An 18,557-nucleotide genomic window follows, 5' to 3' on the forward strand; every position below is an offset into this window, starting at 1 on the left:
CTGCCTGATACTCCAGCGGCACTGCCAGCTTAAGATAACTGTTCTTACCTTTTAGGCTTCGTTTTACTTGTTGGCTGCTTCCTTCCAGCTTCTCAGCTTCAGAAAAACATACAGCACATAGTTTACTACTATTTTTTTTTTACCTTTTTTTGGTAGGTTAATTGACCTTCCTGCTGCATGAGGACTTGCTTGAATAGTATCTTATTTTTGGTGTGTGCAGGTTTTGTGTATGAGCAGGATTTCAGATGAATGCAAGGTTTGGTGTATATAGAGTAATGCATATATCTGGGCCAATATTTTTCTCCAGTGTCAGCGTATTGCATTAGCCCAGAAATAACTTTGGTCCTTTGTAATCGAAAATATTTTCCCTCTACTACAGTACTGTAGAGGACTTCAAGTTTATGGCACTTGCATTGTTTCTCACAAGTCGTAAACTTGTAAGGTCCTTTGTGAATATGTATCATGCCGCATGCTATCTAATGTACTCAGTCACTGCCCTGATCTGTTTTGTGATGATCTCTTCATATCACAGTGCAGTGAAAGCTTTAATGGTGTATTGGCTGAAGTTACAGAATTCCCCTTGAGTTTGTCCAAGGATAAACTCCTTATCCGAGGATAAACTCAAGCTATAGAAGTTAGTGTAAAATCAGATCAGAATATAGCTGTTTGTCAAGACCTTGTTTCTCCCAGGCTTGATGCCTTCCTAGTCTCCTGCCTGTGTTCTTTACCTTGTACCATCTTCTGCACTAGCCATGCAAGTAAGACTCCCTTTGCACTGAGATGCATGTCTGCTCTCAGTCTTGCCTCTTTCAGCCTCCACAATAAGTGTTTTGAAATATTTCAAGTCCGTTATTTCCTTTTCTGGTTGCCCTCAGTAGTCAGTATATGGGAGTTTCTTTAGGTTGTAAATTCATCCGAACAGAGAACTCCTCAATATTTTTCTTCTGCTGCGGCAATGCGTCAGCACAGAGCACTAATTGCTCGTTAGAAGTGATTTTGAAACGCATTTCTATCATTCCTGCTTGGTGGCTTTGCATGTAAGTGTGGGTGCAGGGAACATGCCAGTTATGACTGGGCAGCCTGTAAACTGCTTCCAGGCATATTCCAGGAGCCAAACCCAACTTCCCTCGCTTATGTGAGCAGCCAAAGGTCCATGACACACTTCCAGATAATGGAGCATTTGACGAAGAATTACTCTGTTGATGCTAATGTTTGAAAAAGTTATTGTGCTAGAAACAATGTAATTTGCTTTTATTCCAACCAAAATATTCCTTAGCCAACTATTAAATATTTTCCTGGCTGCGCTCCTAGGAGCAACTCCGCCTTTTTTTCCTTGAAAATTAGTATTGCTGTTAATGGAGTTGAGGTGTGCCTCAACGAGAAGCATCAGCGAATCTCCATTATCTGCAGAGTTATAAATTCACATTTGCAAATGTTTCCCAAAAGGAATCAAATAGGGGCTGGAGTGCCTGCATTTCCTTGAGGGTGGGAAGTTGCATTTGCCTGTTTGGAATAGTAATTCATTTTTCATTAAGCCAACTATTGTTGACATCAGGTTGAAGTATGCAGCTCTGGTATGCTCGCAAAACACTACCCTTCTTTTAAATTGCAAGCTGGTGGTAAATTTGAGGGCCCACTCACTTACAGCACAGATGGCATTTTGTGTTTTTCTTCTTTTTTTTGTGTCTCAGCCTAGTGCTAAGAATTAATTCTGCAAAGGAAGAACGATGCTGATAAGCTCCGGGTGATAATACACAATTCTCATATAGTATACCCAGCTTATTAAAACAGAGCATGCTTTCTGTCCCCTTACACTTCACCACTTTCGCGTGACTGAAGATTGCTGGAGGAAGCTCATTTTAAGTCCTTCCTGACTGTTGGATTTCATCCTTTTTTTATTTTTTTTTAAATGTGTTTGTCACCGTTTTGTTTCAGATTAATTTCAGCTTTAAAGAAATCAAAACTTTATAGAAATAGAAGATTATCTGAATTTCCCACCCCTTCCCTCCCTCTCCAAGATCCAGAAGGGTACTGGCTCCTGGCCGTTGGAATGTCTGTGCCATAACAGGATTGTAACTTGAGGAACGAATACTTCTCTCCTGAACAAAGTTGTAGCTTCTGCAGAGGAGTGATTGAGCAGAATTCCTCCTAAACTGCAAAAAAAAAAAATCTTCAGAGCTACAGAAAGCTTAATCCTGTGTAGACTGCCTGGATAGACTCTTCCTACCTTCCTCACTAGACATTAATATTCTAGAGCAACGTTCTCTAGAAGAGGAGTGGGAGGTGATGGATGGTCATGAGGTGTTATAGTTTTCTTGGATAAACTGAGGAGCTCAGAGTTCAATCTGCAAAGGGAGATTGTTATATTATATGGGCTTTGCTTTCTCATAAATCTAAAAGGGTGGAGAAGCTCTGTTGGAACATTAGACGCTCCCCACAGTCTTTCCACAGAGAGGAGGTGTAAAAAGCACATTTACACCGAAATGTGTTTTGGCTTGAGAAGGCAGAGGTTTGCAATGGCAGCCTGATCTGTGCGTCTGCTCCTTGGCTTTGGGCTGAGGTCCTGAAGCTGGGTGCAGCACCGTGGCTGGGAGCTGCCGTCCGTGTGTTGTGTCACCCCTGGCGCACGCATTCCCTATGCTACAAAGTTCCCTGTTGCTGCAAAAGTGCGCGTTTATCTTTGTTCTTCTACATTTTGATCTTTTCCATTTATTTTCATTCTTCAGATATGAATCCCCAAATATTGCCTTACGCTGTGGAATTATGCTGAGAGAGTGCATCCGGCATGAACCCTTGGCCAAAATCATACTTTTTTCGGAACAGTTCAGAGATTTTTTTAAATACGTGGAGATGTCAACTTTTGATATAGCTTCTGATGCCTTTGCTACATTCAAGGTAAATTATTTAATACCTGCATCATAGCGTTGTGTCAAAAATGACACTCCATCAAGTAGTCACCGCTGAATGTTATGTTGCCTTTAAACTGAGTGGCTTTTTTTATTGTTCGGTAAAGGATATAATTAATCCTTGGTCTGTTTGTAGCAGGATTCACAACAGTGATCAAGTCTGCAAAGAATCTTTAGTGAAATGTAAAACCGTATTGAATTAATGTTGTTCATCTTGATAACCCAAAGTCTTTTGTGCAACCACTTAAAACTCAAATTAATCATGTGTTACATATGGTTCTTGCAAAATGCTTAACCTTTTTCTCTCCCTACCTGCCCCTGGATACAAAACCACTACCCATCATGACCACAACCAGTAAAGGGAAGGAATCATTTAAAACTCACTTTTGAAATCCTTGTAATTTTTGCTGTCCCTTCTGAGTACAGCAGTCAAGTTTAGATTAATGCTGTGCCCCCTGATTGATTTACAACGTATTCATATGTTTACTTTTGTGTTCAGTGTAAGGACCATGCTGCTAAGAGCTAAGGAGGTGAAAGCACGGTTAGGCTCTATATAGAGTCTCTGTGTTGTATTAAAAATGAAGTTGGGTGAAGCTTGCCAAATTTTTTGGCATTTGTATGTGACCATCATCTTTCCTGCAAGGTGCTAGTATAGTCTTTGAGCAAAATTTGGTGCCTGTGAGCTTAATGTACAGGGAAGAATAGTTTATTTCTGAAAAATAATGTAAGAAAGCTGGGGAAAGTTCTTTTCAGGTAAAGACTTCTTCTAAATATGGACATAACTCCTTTTTTCTTCTATCATTTTTCATCCTTGCTGTCATAGAAACAAGATGTTCATTCTTTCCTCTCAAAGCTAATTAGGAGCATGATTAGACAGACCTTAGGAATAACTGTAAGGAATGTTTAGAGTTCAGCTCGGCAATTCAACGCATACTGAAACCCGGCCTTAGTTTTTACTAACCTACTGAATGGGGTAAAGATTTGCATAATGGAGATGAAGTTGTGTTCTTCAGTAATGAGCTGAGCAGGATCACCAATTCAAACCACCTGTTAATCGACAGCAACATCTTTCCATTATTCATTAGCTAAATCTTATGAAAGCGGAAGTAGCACAGAAACACAGAAAAGTAAAAGTATAGGACTGTATAAAAATGCAACATAACAGATATTTAATTCCTCTGTCTCTGACATTTTACCCTGCACTCGGGAGAGTATTTGTCTGTGGTCAGCAAAAGTGTTCCTGGACTCTGTTCCCAGCTTGACAGAAGTGATTTGTGTCTTTTCCCCAGGCCCTGCTTTGAGTAGGACAGCAGTGTGTGGTTGGTGATGGACAGTCTTCAGCCCAGCCAGGAAGCAGGATGGGGACAAGGGTCAGTTAAGCTGTGGCAGGGACTGCAGACGGCTGCGACCCTCCCCAGAAAAGAGGGATTGCTGTCATTCAAGGATCTACAGCTGTGAAACTTACTTCTGTCCCCTGTGATCTGAGTGTATTTTTAGCAGGATTTAGAAACAGGATTCTACATCCTCATGTGCACTGGAAAGAGTGGAGTATGAGGGCAGTTCATCCTCAGACATAGGGTAGAAATCGCCTTTTAAAATGCTTGGGGAAAATCTATAAACCGCATTTTTTAAAATTACTTATTTTAAATTGCCTGACCTGATACATGGTCAGCTCTGGAAGTAAATGAGGTCTTCATCTCATCTCCTATTTGTCTGTTACTCTGAATAGCTGGAACAGGAAGAAGTGATGTGGAAGTGACTGAATCATGAAATATGGAGCTACCTCATTTCTAATGCCATAAAAATAAGTGCTATGATTGCTCGCTGGCTGGATTACTGAAGTTGTGTTTTCAGTTCTGTTTCCCCCATGTTGGGTTTGTAGTGTTGCGACCAGGGTGTCTGGTTCAGAGTTGAAAGCCTTGGATAGTCTGTGCAACCAGAGGAGGGCTAATTAAATGTGCATTAAAGTCTGAGGATATTTATAGTAGTGAAGTGGTGGAATTTTTGATGATCTGGAGATGTACTTCTTAATTAAATTCAGCCAGGTGCACTGCAGAGAGGAAACAGAACTGCTAAAAATGCAGAGGAAAGCAGCTTGTCTTTTGAAATACAGTCGGCTGTGGAAGGTAGCAGCAGCGGTTGGAAAGCGTGCTGATTGAATAATGCTGCTCCACGTTCTCTTGTGATTTGCTATGAAAAACTCATTTTGGATTATATTCTATTTGTGCCCCCTATTGAAAAATGTTGTGCTTGCCTCCTAAGTGCCTGGCATAAAAGCTTATGAATCATGTTTGTTGCACTCAGCCTTTTAAACTGCTATCATTGCAGTCCTGCTAAATAAAGGAATGTATTAAAAACATGTACTGCATTTTATAGCACTCTGCTTTCCTCTTATAATTGATGGTAAAAATAAATTAGAAGATTAGTATGTAAAGGATTTCTTTTATTTGTAATGCTGTAGAGGATGTGTCTGTGCATCTGCTTCAGCTGCTTATCAAGTTCCATCTCTGACTGCTAGGTAAACCAAGGAAAAGATGATGAAAAGATAGCAGAAACTGATTCACCAAAAAAATACCAGGTTGAATGGACTTCATCAGCCATTTAGTGTGATGAATGTTATGTTTTAAAAGAGGCAATAAGATAAAAAATAAACTAAAATGCCTCTTAACTGGCCTGGACACTTCATTTCGTAGGTATTCATCCAGTAAAGAGACTTGATTTCTTCTGGAGCTGAACATTTGCATCTTTGTCGTGGAGCACCAGCATTCCTATTCTGTGGGAGAGGTTGCTTTAATTTAAATTTTAATTAGTTGGCCTTTTAGTATGGGAGTCATTGCATCCAGCTGACTAAAGGTTCTGCTGCTGCTTGTGTCAGTAAGCCCACCTTGGGCAGAAGAAGAGCTGCAGAAGGGATTCATCTCACCTACCTGAGACCCCTTTCGGGGGGTGGAGTGGCTGTGGAGGGAGCCTGGATGGCTGGCTTAGATTGGTGCCTAACTTTTTTAGGCTTTAAATACATAAATGTATATATAGAATGGTTGAATCTGAGTCTGCCTTGTTGTATTCATTGGAGATGAGCAATAGCAATTGGTCAAACTTAGCATAATTTTCTAACTGCGGGGTAGCATGTAGATCATGATTGGCTTTGGGACCATAGCTGATCCCTCCATAAAGGGTTTATTTTAATTTAATTTATTTCTTTCCGCCACCGTGGTTTATTGTAAGTACTCTGCACAATGACCTTAAGAAAATGTGCAAATGAAAAGGAATATAAAAAGCAAGCATTAGAATAGTTCTATATTAATTCTGTGAGCATTCACTGAATTCTGCTTAAAATCCTAATTTCCACACAATGCAGTATTGTTTTTAAATGCTTTCTGTCTGTAGAAATCACGTTATAAATACCTTGTAAAAGATGACCTGGTAAAAAATGCTAAAATACATTTGAGAATCAAGGGACGATCAAATGAGCATGCTCTCTCAGGTAACCTTCCTCTGTTCTTCCCCAGGACCTGTTGACGCGACACAAATTGTTGGTGGCAGAATTTCTGGAACAAAATTATGATGTGGTAAGTGTAAATCACAGAACATTTTTTTTAAAAATCATGCTTGGCTGGAAAAAGTGTGCTTTCAATAGCAGAGGGTTTCATGCTCCACATAAAATAGTCACATAAGACTGCAAAACTAAGCATTGCTTTTACTAAAGCAGAGTCGTCACATGGTGTTTGAAATACAGGTTCCCCCTCTGCACACACATGGGGACATGTGCCAAGGCTTCAGGAGCACTCATAGTTTAAAAGCAAATTTTGTTCTTCCCTGCATGCATCTTATCTCCTCATATATGAATGGAACTGTCAACTTTGTATGTAAATAGATCATAGAGGAGAAAATGTGCACATTTTTAAAGAGTTATGTGATATTCCAGCACCGATAGGGCCATTCCAGTGTCATATATAATACTTTTGGACAGAGGAGAAGAGTTACTGGAAGAAGTTTTATCATTTCTGGAAATTACATGTACCTAACTGGGGGACTGAGGTGTGAGTATTCTTCTTACCATCCTAAGGCAATTAGTTCCTTTGCTTTGCTGCCTTTTTTCACTTTGATTTTTTTGGCTTGGTTTTGAATCAAACGTGGGTCAGAAAAATTCCACTAGAATCAGCTAAATTGGACTGATACAGATCATGGAATTAGACTACGGTTTATGTTCTCATGTTACCTGAGGTATTCTTTATTTCATTGCCAAAGTGAAAAGGCTGAAGACGATTTCTTTTATTCTAGAATTACCAAGAAGGTTAAATAAAGATCAGGCTTATTATTGCTGAGTCACAAATGCAGCTTAACTGGAGCAAAATTAGTGTCTGTGCTAATTTTGTGTCTTTGTACTGAAGTGCTGCATTAGAACAGTCCCCGTTCTATCTTTATTTAACATTTAAGATTTTAAGTATAAATTGTTGAAATGAGCATTTTTTAGATGATTCTTGGACAACAGTGTTGGAGTTTTTTGCTTGTTTGCTAGATGGTTCAAACATATTGTAGCCTTCTCTCTTGGTCTTTTTGACCACAAGATTCCCTTGGCCCAATCCTGCAAAAGCCAGCAAGCGCTCCACTCCTAGTGACCCTCGTTGGGCAAACGGCTTTAATGAGCTGCTCAAGGCAGGTGGCACCTCACAAGAGGAATTTTTGGCATACACCAGTACGGGATGCACCATCACTGTCTGGGGTATTGCGTTAAATCACAAAACAAGTCATGATGATGATACAAGTGAGTGGACATTACTTGCTGGACCCGTGTGTCCTGGCAGCAGATTCACCCTCTCGTAAGAGAAGGCTGTACAGGCGCTGGCTTACTTCTGTCCTAGTTGGCTCGCACTGGCTCCCGTTACATCCAGTCCATATGTGGTATCCCTTGCTGCAGTATTTGGAAGAGGAGTGCTCCTGGGCATTAATTCACTGCGTGATAACCAGCCAAGAAAAAAGGCCATGAGAGCTGGGCCTGGCATGACAGGGAAGCATTAGAGGGTGGCACTGCTGTGGCCTTTGCTGCTCCTCTGGGTTGGGAAGGACCAGGAGGAGGAAGGATGAACGTGAGTTGGATGCATTTGTGTTTTCTTGTTACTCTAGATCTTTGAGGATTATGAAAAACTCCTTCATTCTGAGAACTACGTAACAAAGAGACAATCTTTGAAGGTAAAGTAAGGTTTCTTGGCACTTTCCTTCTGAATTTGAACTCCGTGTTATGTGGAATATCAAGATGCATGTATGGCAATGCAGCAGCCACTTAGTTTCTAACAAAAAAGAAGTAAGGGCTTGGGATGCTTTTCTTACAATGCACAAGAGCTTGCTGTGTCTTTTGTTTCCTGGATCTCTGGCGAAGCATTGGGCAGTTTCTATGGAACAAGCACTGTCATTTTTCCTCTGACCTCAAATCTGTACTTTGGTACAGAACATAGGTTAGAATGGAGTTTGGAGTATCGTGATAGTCTCTGTCTGGTGCTGCTTGCTGCTGCAGCGCCAAGTCTGACATGACCTGCAGATGGGACCAGATAGGCCTGTTAATGTAACATCCGAATGAAGTGAAGGTGTCTTTGTGGGACAGCTGCACTGCGGTTGCTTCTGTCCCAGCTGGCTCACACCAGCTCCTATTGCACCCAGCCCATGTGTGGGATCCCTCTCTGTAGTATTTAGATGATGAGCACTACTGGGCATTAAGTAACTCGCTGCACGATAACAAGTCTAGTTACTTTTTTTTTTTAAAGGTAGTGACATTGAAACCTCTTAGGCAAGCCTTAAAATATGTGGCCACTTTCTTTGCATTCAAAAATAACGTGGTGAACTGAAAAAAAAAATGTTTATTTTGTAATTGTGTCTATAGCTGCTGGGTGAATTGATTCTGGACCGACACAACTTTGCCATCATGACAAAATACATCAGCAAACCAGAAAATCTGAAGCTGATGATGAACTTGCTGCGAGATAAAAGCCCCAACATTCAGTTTGAAGCATTCCACGTGTTCAAGGTGAGCTAGTATGAGCTGTAGAGATGGCAGACTTTCTCTTCTCCTCATATAAGTGATTTTCAAGGTGGGCAAAAGAAAAAGAAGGCTGAAGGCTGGGGTTTACAGTCAATTCCGGTGTTTGAGAATGTCTTAATTGAAAGCGTTTCTATCACTCAGCCTCTGATACCTGTTGGCCTTTCTTCAGGTGAGGTCTTAAGTATCATCATTTTGGTTTGTGCAAAGTGTAGTCACTCAAATGGTGATGAGGTGGATGCTACAGGTAACAAAATACACAGCTTCTAGGTCATATCCAGGGTACTTTCCCCCAACTCTTAGGTCATTTTACAATGGGATTCCGGGTAAAGATAAAAAAAACACCCCTCTATATTAAGAATAAAAGTAGATGATGCTGGCGCTTTTAAATTTCCTTTTAAAGGTATTAAAAAGATTTGGTAAATCTGAGCTTGAAATGAGCTTAATCCTTCTGTCCTTTTGCAGCAATCATTAATTCAGTCTTAAACATCTACCAGACCCAACCAGTGTCCCTTTTTTCATGATGCTTAATGTTAATAAGTGAAAAGTTTACTGTTTTCCTGTCAGAAAAGTTCTCTGCTCTGGGACAGAGAGGGCGTTGGACTGTTATTATGTAAAACTTCCTTTAATTTGGAATGAACACGTTAATTTCAAACTGTGTAAATAAGCTTGTTAATGATTTTTCAGAAAAGCAATATTGAGCCCATAAGAATATTCTTGCCCAAGATAGTTAAGAAAGATACCAGATCTATTGCGAGAAGGTTACATCACCCTCCACTAATTCAGGGTCACTTCTTGGGTTTTGTTCTTCTGCCATTTCTGATTTGGAAAAAGGCTTTCAGATCTTCGGTGTGGAGGCTTAGAGGATGTGCAGCTTCTCCAAAAAGCTTTCTGTTGCCAAAAAAAAAGCTTCAAGGAGGATTAAAAAAAAAAAAAGTCACTCCCCGAAATAAGCAGCTTCATAAGCTGTTCCCTTGCTGACTTCTGCCGTAGTCAGCTGAACCCCTGTAACTTCTGCTCATCCTCCTTATCAGGAGGTATGTGGCTCCAAGATAAGTGAGCAGTCAGGCTCCAAACACTTACAGCCTTTGAGATGCCTATGGAGGGAAGGGACCAGAGGATTGGGCTCTTAGCCACTTTGTGAATAAATGCAAGATTTTTATGTATGAAACACGTGGATTGCTGTTTCTGAATTAATGATAGGCCTTGGGAACAGCTGATTTCGCTTATTTTAAGAAGCATTTGAAAGGATTTGGACTAACTTGAAAGGATTGCAGTGTGCAACCATGTCACGCGTTGCTGTTGCTCCCGTTCTGCCTTCCCATTCCTCCCTTCCTTTCCTTTTCCAGTGTGTTGCATCCCATTTCCAGTTAGAGAGGAGATACTGTAGGCTCAGCCTTGCTTGACCACTTGCAATTGCTACCCTGTGGACATAATGCTGAGGACTTGGGATGCCCAGCAGAACAAAGAGTGTGTGGTGGAAACATTGTGTCTCTTCATTTGAAAGAGCCAAACTCCCTCCCTGGACACTAACCTCCATGAGATGTTGTTGTTTTTTTCCAGCAATACCTGTCGGCAGCATTTAAGTGGTGCCATGGTGTGTCTCATGCTGTCTCACACACAGACCCAGAGCAGAACCTGATCAGCTGGAATTTGCTTCTTTATAACCACCGGCAGCACACTAGAGTAAATCTAGAGGTGCAGCAGAGCTCCCCTTTTAGGTCCTCACTGAGGATCTGGGCTAGCTGGATATAGAAGCACTCAGCTTCTCCCTGGTGGGCAGGGGAGTTTCAGGGAGTGTTACAGAAAATTGCATTGTGAATTAGCTTTGTACAGCGGGTCAGAGAAGAGTGTTCTCCTCCGAGTTCACTCCTTAAATTGAATTCTGACTTCTTGAGAGCTGCTAAAGGAAGTCCTTAAATATTTAAGAGAATGGGGGAAAACACTGCTGGCTGGTTGTACCCTGTTCTTCAGTGTCCCTGCCTCCTGATTCTGGGTTAGTGCCTCTCAGCCTGGTTTCTTGTCAGCTGCAATAATTCCATGCTAACATAACTGGGAGAGGAATCTTGTCCTCAGCTTTCACTCTCATAAATTTTAAACTACGTCTGCGTTTTATTTCTTGCAAAATACCTGTGCAGTCCTGGTTGAAATTACAGTAGACTAACCACAGTGATTTGAAATCAAAGGACTACTGAGAAGTGGATACTTGCTGCTCTGTTTGAGCTGCCAGAAGATTTGGGTTTAAATTACCTGATTTAGATGATTCGCCAGTTAGACACAGTTGAAATGAAAAAGTGCTTGTTTTGTAAGCATCCAGATTCCAACACTCCCATGCCCCCAGCTAACCCCCAAAAAGCTGTACAACTCTTACCTCTCTGAGGCAATTTCTAATTATTGAAGGTTCAAAACTGTAAGATAGAGATGAAAATTATGAGCACCTCTAGTGCAAAAATATTTTGCAGGCACACTTCATGGCTGAAAATGCCAGTACCCCCTCAAGCTGTGAGAACATTCCACTCATCCAGGATGCTTTGGGTGGGAAACTGAAGACAAACTGAGCGCACACTTGCAGTGCGTCCTTCCGTTCTCCATTGAGGAGATGCTTCATCTTCCTCCAAGCTCCAGCTCCTTCTCTTCCTTTTGCCTGAGCAAAATGGAGCTTCTGCCTTGTGGCACCATCCTAAAGGCCTGCAGCTGCTTTGGAAATCTGGATGTCCCAGACAATGTATGCATGAGGATTAGCCAGTACTTACTCATTAGGAAAAGCTAACGCACCTCACCTGTTTCCTCCTCCTCCATAAATAATTCAGTGGGGTCTCCGGGAGTTGTACGCTTCAGGAGTCACCGGTTCTTCTCTGCGTTGATTTCAGTGGAGAGGTCCCAGTCTTGAGCATGCACACTTTGAAGACCAAATGTTGGGAAGGGCTCTCCAGCTCCTGTGATAGATTTGTGGAAGTTATTAGTGGAGGCTGCTGTGAGTTTCCCTGTAGGGGAGAGCAAAGCTTTCAGACGTATGTGAACATGGTGCAGCTATTCCTTTGACGTTATGCGTTTAGGAGTAAAGGCTAATAGCAACCTCTCTTGGCTTTCACGTAAACAATTAGATTCTTTTGAGGAAAACACCCTGTAGCGGTGAATTTGGATTATGTAACCTTCTTGTTCTTAAGCAGACATTTAGCAAGATGTATTTTACTGTTTAAATCTAAAAATAGAATGGGTACACTGTGTTTTGTGACCTTGGTTTCATTTTTCCATTCACTTTCATGCACATTACAGAGCTACCTCCTGCAGCTTGCTCTGCAAATGGTCTCACGTAATTTGACTGCACTGACAGTTTCCTCTTGGTACGAAGCTGAAACCATGTCTGTGGGGATGTGTCCTCTCTGTTTCTTAGCTGGAGAGTTTACAGGGCAAGAAGCGTTACGTGAAGCACTACGCTATAAGCAACGCCAACCATAACGCACTTCTGCGTGCAGTTTCCTGACACAGTAAGATTGTGCGTGACCCCTGAGTAAGTCTTAAAATACTCAATCCAGCGTACCCAACCTCTGTAATGGCTTTTGCTCTGCTGTAGTCCCAGAGGCTGGTGGTTCCTGGTTATTAATTGTAAGGAAACAAGGTCAGATTCTCTAATCAAGTGATTTTGGTATTTGTTTGAAGAAATCCAGCGTATGACTTTTAATGGAGAAGAGAGTGACAGTCCAACTTTGGACAACTTTTGAAGCTTCAGAGTTGATTTTCATTCCAGGCCTTTAGCAAATATTCACGAAACGGAACTGTGCTGAAACAGCTATTTTTGGAGTTGGAATTTTAACATGGGTACTCTCTTTGTTTTGGTCTCTGCCTCTCTCATCTATCTGAATTAAGAGTTCTAGAACACACAGCCTTTCATAGTAAAACCATAGGTGAAACAAAGTTCTGTGTGAAGTGTTTTAGCTTCAGTTGTACTTCATTTTAGTAGAAATGTTCCAGATAGTGTTAATCATTATTTCTGTTTTCAGGGATTTATCTTCTCCTCTGTGAAAATACAGAGATCTGAATATGGAGGGCTCTTTTAAACGTAAAGTCTCATGGTGGTCCTAATCCTGGGCTTTGTGAAGCTGATTAGTTGATACTGGCAGAATTGATTCCGTTTGCTTAGCCAAAGTATTGAATAACATTTCAGGAATTTTCTGGTCCTTTAACATTCTCTCTTTATGATTTCCTGTTGACACTGAGCAAGGCTGACAATCAAGATGATCTTTGTTTGAATGTTGAATTTGACAGTTTTGCAAGGGGAAGATTATGATCTATAAATAACCGAGCAGGAAGATAAACAGGATGTGATGTCTTCTATTAAACGAAGTTCTTTAATTATTTGCTCTGGTAATACCAGTTCTATGACCAATACGAAATGCTGGTATTTACTATGTTTATCACTAAAACCTTCCAGTTCTCTTCACAGACCAGATAGCTTTTACAAGAAGGATGATTTAGATTTCTTCATTTTGAGAGTCAGCCTTCAGTTATCTTTATGAGGAGGCCTAATATTCATTGAAGGAAGATGTTCAGCCCTTCCAGCTCAGGCCATAATCAGATTATTTCTGAAAATCTGGGTCCTTTCAGTTTACTTATCGTTTTCTGCTCCTGGTCACAAAGGGGGAACTGAATTCCAAAATTTAAAACTTTAAATGAAGATCTGTAATGGTTACTTTCCTCATCCCTGCCTGTAGGCTTACGTACTGCTTTTCTCAAAGGAAGCTTGTCCCGACAACTTAGGGCTTAATCACGGTCCATATACTGGAAGTGTGCAGCCTCCGTCAGCATGGTGACCTGCTGTAGGTCAGCACGTGGGGAGCTGCATCGTGGGGCCGCTAGAGCTGAGCACATGAACTGCCGCAATCTCAGCCAGAGCCGAACGTTCATACCCACGAGATCTCAAGATTCCTGTTCCCTAGATAAGGCACAGACTGGAAAGCTGTAAAGTACTTTCAGTGGCGATTTACATCCCCAACCCTTCTGTATTTCTCATATGGGGAATCAAAGCATCAGTAGCAGCATATCAAAGTGACTTGCAAAGGAAGAGCTATTGCTTTGAGGTGCTGCAGGCAGCGACAGAACAATCGGCTCTCGGCAGTCCATGAAGTGTAGTGAGAGCTGTGAACCGAATGTCTGACCCACTGAGAGATGGGTCCCCACTAAGATGCTGCACTCGCAGGAAAGCTGTTATTTTAGAGCGGCCGCTCTGAACGGGTCCTTGGGAGTTGGGGCTGTTGGTGCCACTCTTCAGAAGCTTTAGGTGACAAGTGGGCATAAAAAGAAATTATTTGAAATTATAGCTCAGGGTGATCAGAGAAAGGCAATGTGGAGACCTGTACAAAGAGACTGTGGATAACTGTAGGTGTTTTACTGTCACAGGGACCACAGCCTGGCCACTAGATCAAGGAAAACTTTGTAAAAGATTTTGGGACTGGGCTAGGGAGCCTTCAGCCAGCGTGGCAGAGGTTGCAGCTCTTTCCCCAGAGGAGAAGGAAAAGTACCTTGAAGCAGGGACTCCTGGGAGCCACCTGAGGAGGAGGGATCCAGAGGAGACAAAGGCCTAAGAAGGGATTAGGGCTCTTAAGGCATCAGGATGCCGAGGTTTAAGAGCAGATGCTTTGCCTCACCTTCATGGAATAAGAAAAGCAGCCTCACCTTCCTGTCTGGGCAGAAGTACTTAGTGTGGCACTGTTGACATGTGCCGAGCCCCATTCCTTCCACACATTCCCCACATGTGGCATTTTCCCCACCACTCATATAACATCCCCTAATTGGGACGTACGAAGCCTAACGATGGGTCCGGTCTGAATCCTGCCCCAGGCTTTACCAGGTGTTGTTTCTGGGGGCAAGGGGCTGTACCGCAGCCCTCCGGGATGGTGTGTGCCTGTCCTCATCACGTAACACGGCAGCTCCCTGTGCAGCTCGACACGGCCCAGGTCTTCCTGTGGGCACCACCTCAGCGGAGATAAATGAACCCTCAGAAGAGCCCCGGCTCTGGAGCCAGCGGCTCTGGGGCTGGGCGAGTGGTGGTGCTGCCTGCGCTCGGCCGGCCAACATGCCATTCTGTACCGTCAGCAGATGTTTGTTTTCATTCTGGGTTGAACAGGCTTGGAGGGAAACTGGACGCTTTCCAGTCCTGTCCATCCTTTATTTCTTCTCTTCGGGTAGAGAATAACTCGAGTTATTTATGTCGTTGCACAAGCGCCCGGGCGGTGTTTTGTTGACCAGCCATGGTAACCTTGGTGCGTGCCAGATGTGGGAGCTGCTCGGGCGGTGGCCGGGGGTGTGCTGCACGGGTGCTCCCACCGCCTGCCCCCGGGACCGACGTCCGAAGCGCCTGCGTCTCCGCGGCAGCCCCGGGTCCCTGGGAAGAGCTTCTCAACGCCGGCCTTTACAACCGGCCTTAAGTTTCCTGTCGTCAGGCAGCACGTATGGCAGAGAAAATGTTAAGGAAACAGCGTTGCGGTGTAGGGGGTTGTGTTCAGAGCTGGGAAACTCGGTGGCTTTAGGCTTTTTGCAGGAGCAAAAATCAGTCATGGCTAGGTTTTTTCTTAAAATTTACTATTTGAGGAGACCAATAAGCTGACAGCGCTGGGCTGGCTGTGCTGGGTGAGTATCCGTGTCTCACATCACCTCCCTGCGTTGCCCTCTTGCTCTTCTCGGCGAGGGCAGCGACGGCACCGGGCACACCACGGGGCTCCTGCTGCTGGAAATTTCCATGCTCCCATGAATGGATTAGGCAGAGGGAAGTGGAGCCTCTGACGTATTTTTCCAAACCAAAACAAAGCTGGCAAGTCTAATTTTAGGCCTGGTTTAGTATGGAAATGATATCAATACTGACACAAAGCTTTTCCGTTCTCCTGATAATTAATTTCTGTCTATTTAAGTCTTGCATGTGGAAGAGACTGAGAATTGATAGCCCGCTCGCAACAGCTGCGTTTACAATCAGACGCTTTAGCAACAGAGAGCAAAATTAAAGGGAAGCGACACCACACGCAGGCATAGCTTTGCTTCAGTTTGCTGTCGAACCAGCGTGTTTGTAACTCCTCTGCCTTGGGACAAGGTGTGCAGCAGCAGAGGGTCTGCCTGCCAGCCTGCAGCTGACTGGGTGGAAGGTAACGTCTGGGGATGTTGTGACTGATGCTCCTCTCTCTTTCTCTCTCTGTCCTGCTGTGCCTGGTTTTGTTTGCATGTTAGGTTTTTGTGGCCAGTCCAAACAAAACACAGCCTATTGTGGAGATCCTGTTGAAAAACCAACCCAAGCTAATTGAGTTTCTGAGCAATTTCCAGAAAGAGAGGACGGATGATGAACAATTCACTGATGAGAAGAACTACCTGATCAAGCAAATCCGAGACTTGAAAAAGCCAACGGCATGAAGAAGTCCTCTCGTTTTCCACTGTAGGCATTAATCTCATTTGTTAAGTTCCTCTGTGTCCCTTAAACACCACAATAGTGCTTGAGAAGGCACAGCAAGTGCCTGATTTTTATTTTGTCTTTGTTCCTAGATGTCAAGAGTATAGGGGTTTTACATGAAAACTAAAAAACTACAAAAATCTAGAATAATATATTATTTTTAATCAAGACTATTATTATTTATGTCAGTTTAGAATCTCTGTAATAGAAGCTGGTTTGACAGATTTTCGTTTATGCTCAAGAAGAATGAACCTCTTTGCCTAACTTTGTCAGCAAACTCGAGCTGTTGGTGAGTGCACAGAGTAGGTCTTCCGAGGACTGTAACGCTGTTCCTTTGCACCCATAGCTGTGACTTTGTTCTAGTGCTGCACACACGCAAGACTGTGAAAGAGTACGCTCGTCTCTGGAGTTAGCTGCACTTACAGACCGGGTTCTTTAGTCAAAACAGTGGGAGATGAAAAAGCAGTGAAGGTCATGTGTTTGCTTTATTTTTGTGTTCTTTCATCTTTTAAGTTTTCTTTTCCCCTAGATCAGAGGTTTTCTATTCAGTGCTAGGGAATGGATGAAGACACCAGCCAGATGAGCTGTTTCTGCCTGCCTCCCATTTTCCTGTACGCACTCCACCTTGTGCTAGAGCACAGGCTGTTCCCACCAGCTCCCAAGCAGAGCGACGAGGAGCAGCCCCGGGTACACGGTGCCCACAAACTCCCCAGTGGGAAGAAAGCAAGAGCAACCCCCCTCCGTCAAGGCCCGTGCTGTATTGCTAATAAAGTCATCCTGCACCTACTAAAATCAGCAGAGAAGCCTGTCCCCAGTTTCAGTGGGAATAATACTGGGTGGTGACCAGAGCTACGTGGCTGAGTCACAGAATCACAGAATCACAGAATGGTAGGGGTTGGAAGGGACCTCTGTGGGTCATCTAGTCCAGCCCTCCCAGCCAAGTCATGCCAAGCGCTGAGGCCCAGCAGGAGAGGAGGGTCCTCAGCGTCTTCCCACCCAGATTCAAATCCCGGCTGCGCAAGCCGGGGTTGAGCCGAGTTCAGCAAGGGGATACTGAAACGGCCTCGGCCTGAACCGCTGAGTGGCCCAGGGTCCCTGAGTCTGCGGGTTTGCTCAAAGCTGAGGGCGTTTGTTGGATACCCAAGCTGAGTGTACCCCAGGCACCAAAGGCTGCTTGTGGTCTGGCGTTTTCTGTCCTTCTCCATCCCGATGTGAATTCAGGTTCTGCACTGAAGCTGTAGAAGCGGAAATAGTTGCACTGTTGATGCTTAAGTTTAGCAAGGTCTGTGGTCCAAACAGTGTTTCCCAGGTTGAGTTTGAAGAGTTTTTGGGGTCTTTTGTTTTCTAGCGGGAAATTAAAATGTTACTCTGATGCTTTATTAGGAAGTGGAGTTTGAGAGCAGGGAGCGGAAATTTCTTGAATTTCTCTGGACAGCCTAACTTCTGCGTTTTCCTCTTTGCTGTAAGATAGTTACCTAGCTAAAACTCTAGCTAATGCTTCAGTTAAAAAGGTGACACTGAATTGTAAAAACAGAACAAGACTTTTTCCCTCATAAGTCTGTTGTATATTGGGGTGACCGATTCTTTAATTTATGTGCTTTAGAAAAGGGATGAAACAGAACAGATTGTGGACTCTTTTTTTTTTTTTTTCAAATGTCAGATACACACAACAAATGTACATCTTTGTTGCCTGGAATTAAAAAATAAAAATTTACAAGCTATTAAAGGCATGATTACTGATCACCCTATATTTCTGTCTTTGTTTTTTTCCTCTTGCCTTTCTGGATAGCCAGGCTCCGCGCAGCACTAAATTCTTTCTCTCCTTTGCCAGCCAGTTTCATCAGATGCAGACAGAGAGAGGGAGGTGAGCACCGTCTTCAGGGCTAACGCACCCTGCAAGCATCGCATCTGGAGCCCTGGCTGGCAGGGGGCCTGGCAACCGGGGCTGCTATGCAGCTGAGCCCGACTGCCATCTTCACCCCCAGCGCTCGCTGTCAGCGAGCTTCCATCGGGCTTCCAGCCCGCGCTCGGAAAAATGCCAGACAGCTTATTGCTGGGGAGTGCCTGCCCGTGGCAACGTGGGTGTGACCCGCGCAGAGGTGCCCAGCGCATCTCTGAGCGGGGTCAGGACACCGAGGTGCAGCTGAAGACACCACAACCTGGCTGTAACATGAGGAGTGAGGTGACA

General features: G+C 43.4%; 1 protein-coding gene across 2 annotated transcripts in view; it reads left to right on the forward strand.

The window, feature by feature from the left end:
- CAB39L (calcium binding protein 39 like) overlaps positions 1–18,099 on the forward strand; it is a 69,416-nt gene extending 51,317 nt beyond the window's left edge. For both annotated transcript variants that reach the window (XM_075421649.1, XM_009942786.2), the window contains exons 5-9: positions 2,727–2,895; positions 6,416–6,475; positions 8,031–8,096; positions 8,782–8,925; positions 16,153–18,099. In XM_075421649.1, the coding sequence (XP_075277764.1) occupies positions 2,727–2,895; positions 6,416–6,475; positions 8,031–8,096; positions 8,782–8,925; positions 16,153–16,332 (619 nt within the window). In that variant the 3' untranslated portion in view covers positions 16,333–18,099. The remainder of the gene's footprint in view (positions 1–2,726; positions 2,896–6,415; positions 6,476–8,030; positions 8,097–8,781; positions 8,926–16,152) is intronic.
- Positions 18,100–18,557: the final 458 nt, after the last annotated feature.

This window comes from Opisthocomus hoazin, chromosome 1 (genome assembly GCF_030867145.1).
Source record: "Opisthocomus hoazin isolate bOpiHoa1 chromosome 1, bOpiHoa1.hap1, whole genome shotgun sequence".
Classification (NCBI taxonomy): Eukaryota; Metazoa; Chordata; class Aves; order Opisthocomiformes; family Opisthocomidae; genus Opisthocomus; species Opisthocomus hoazin.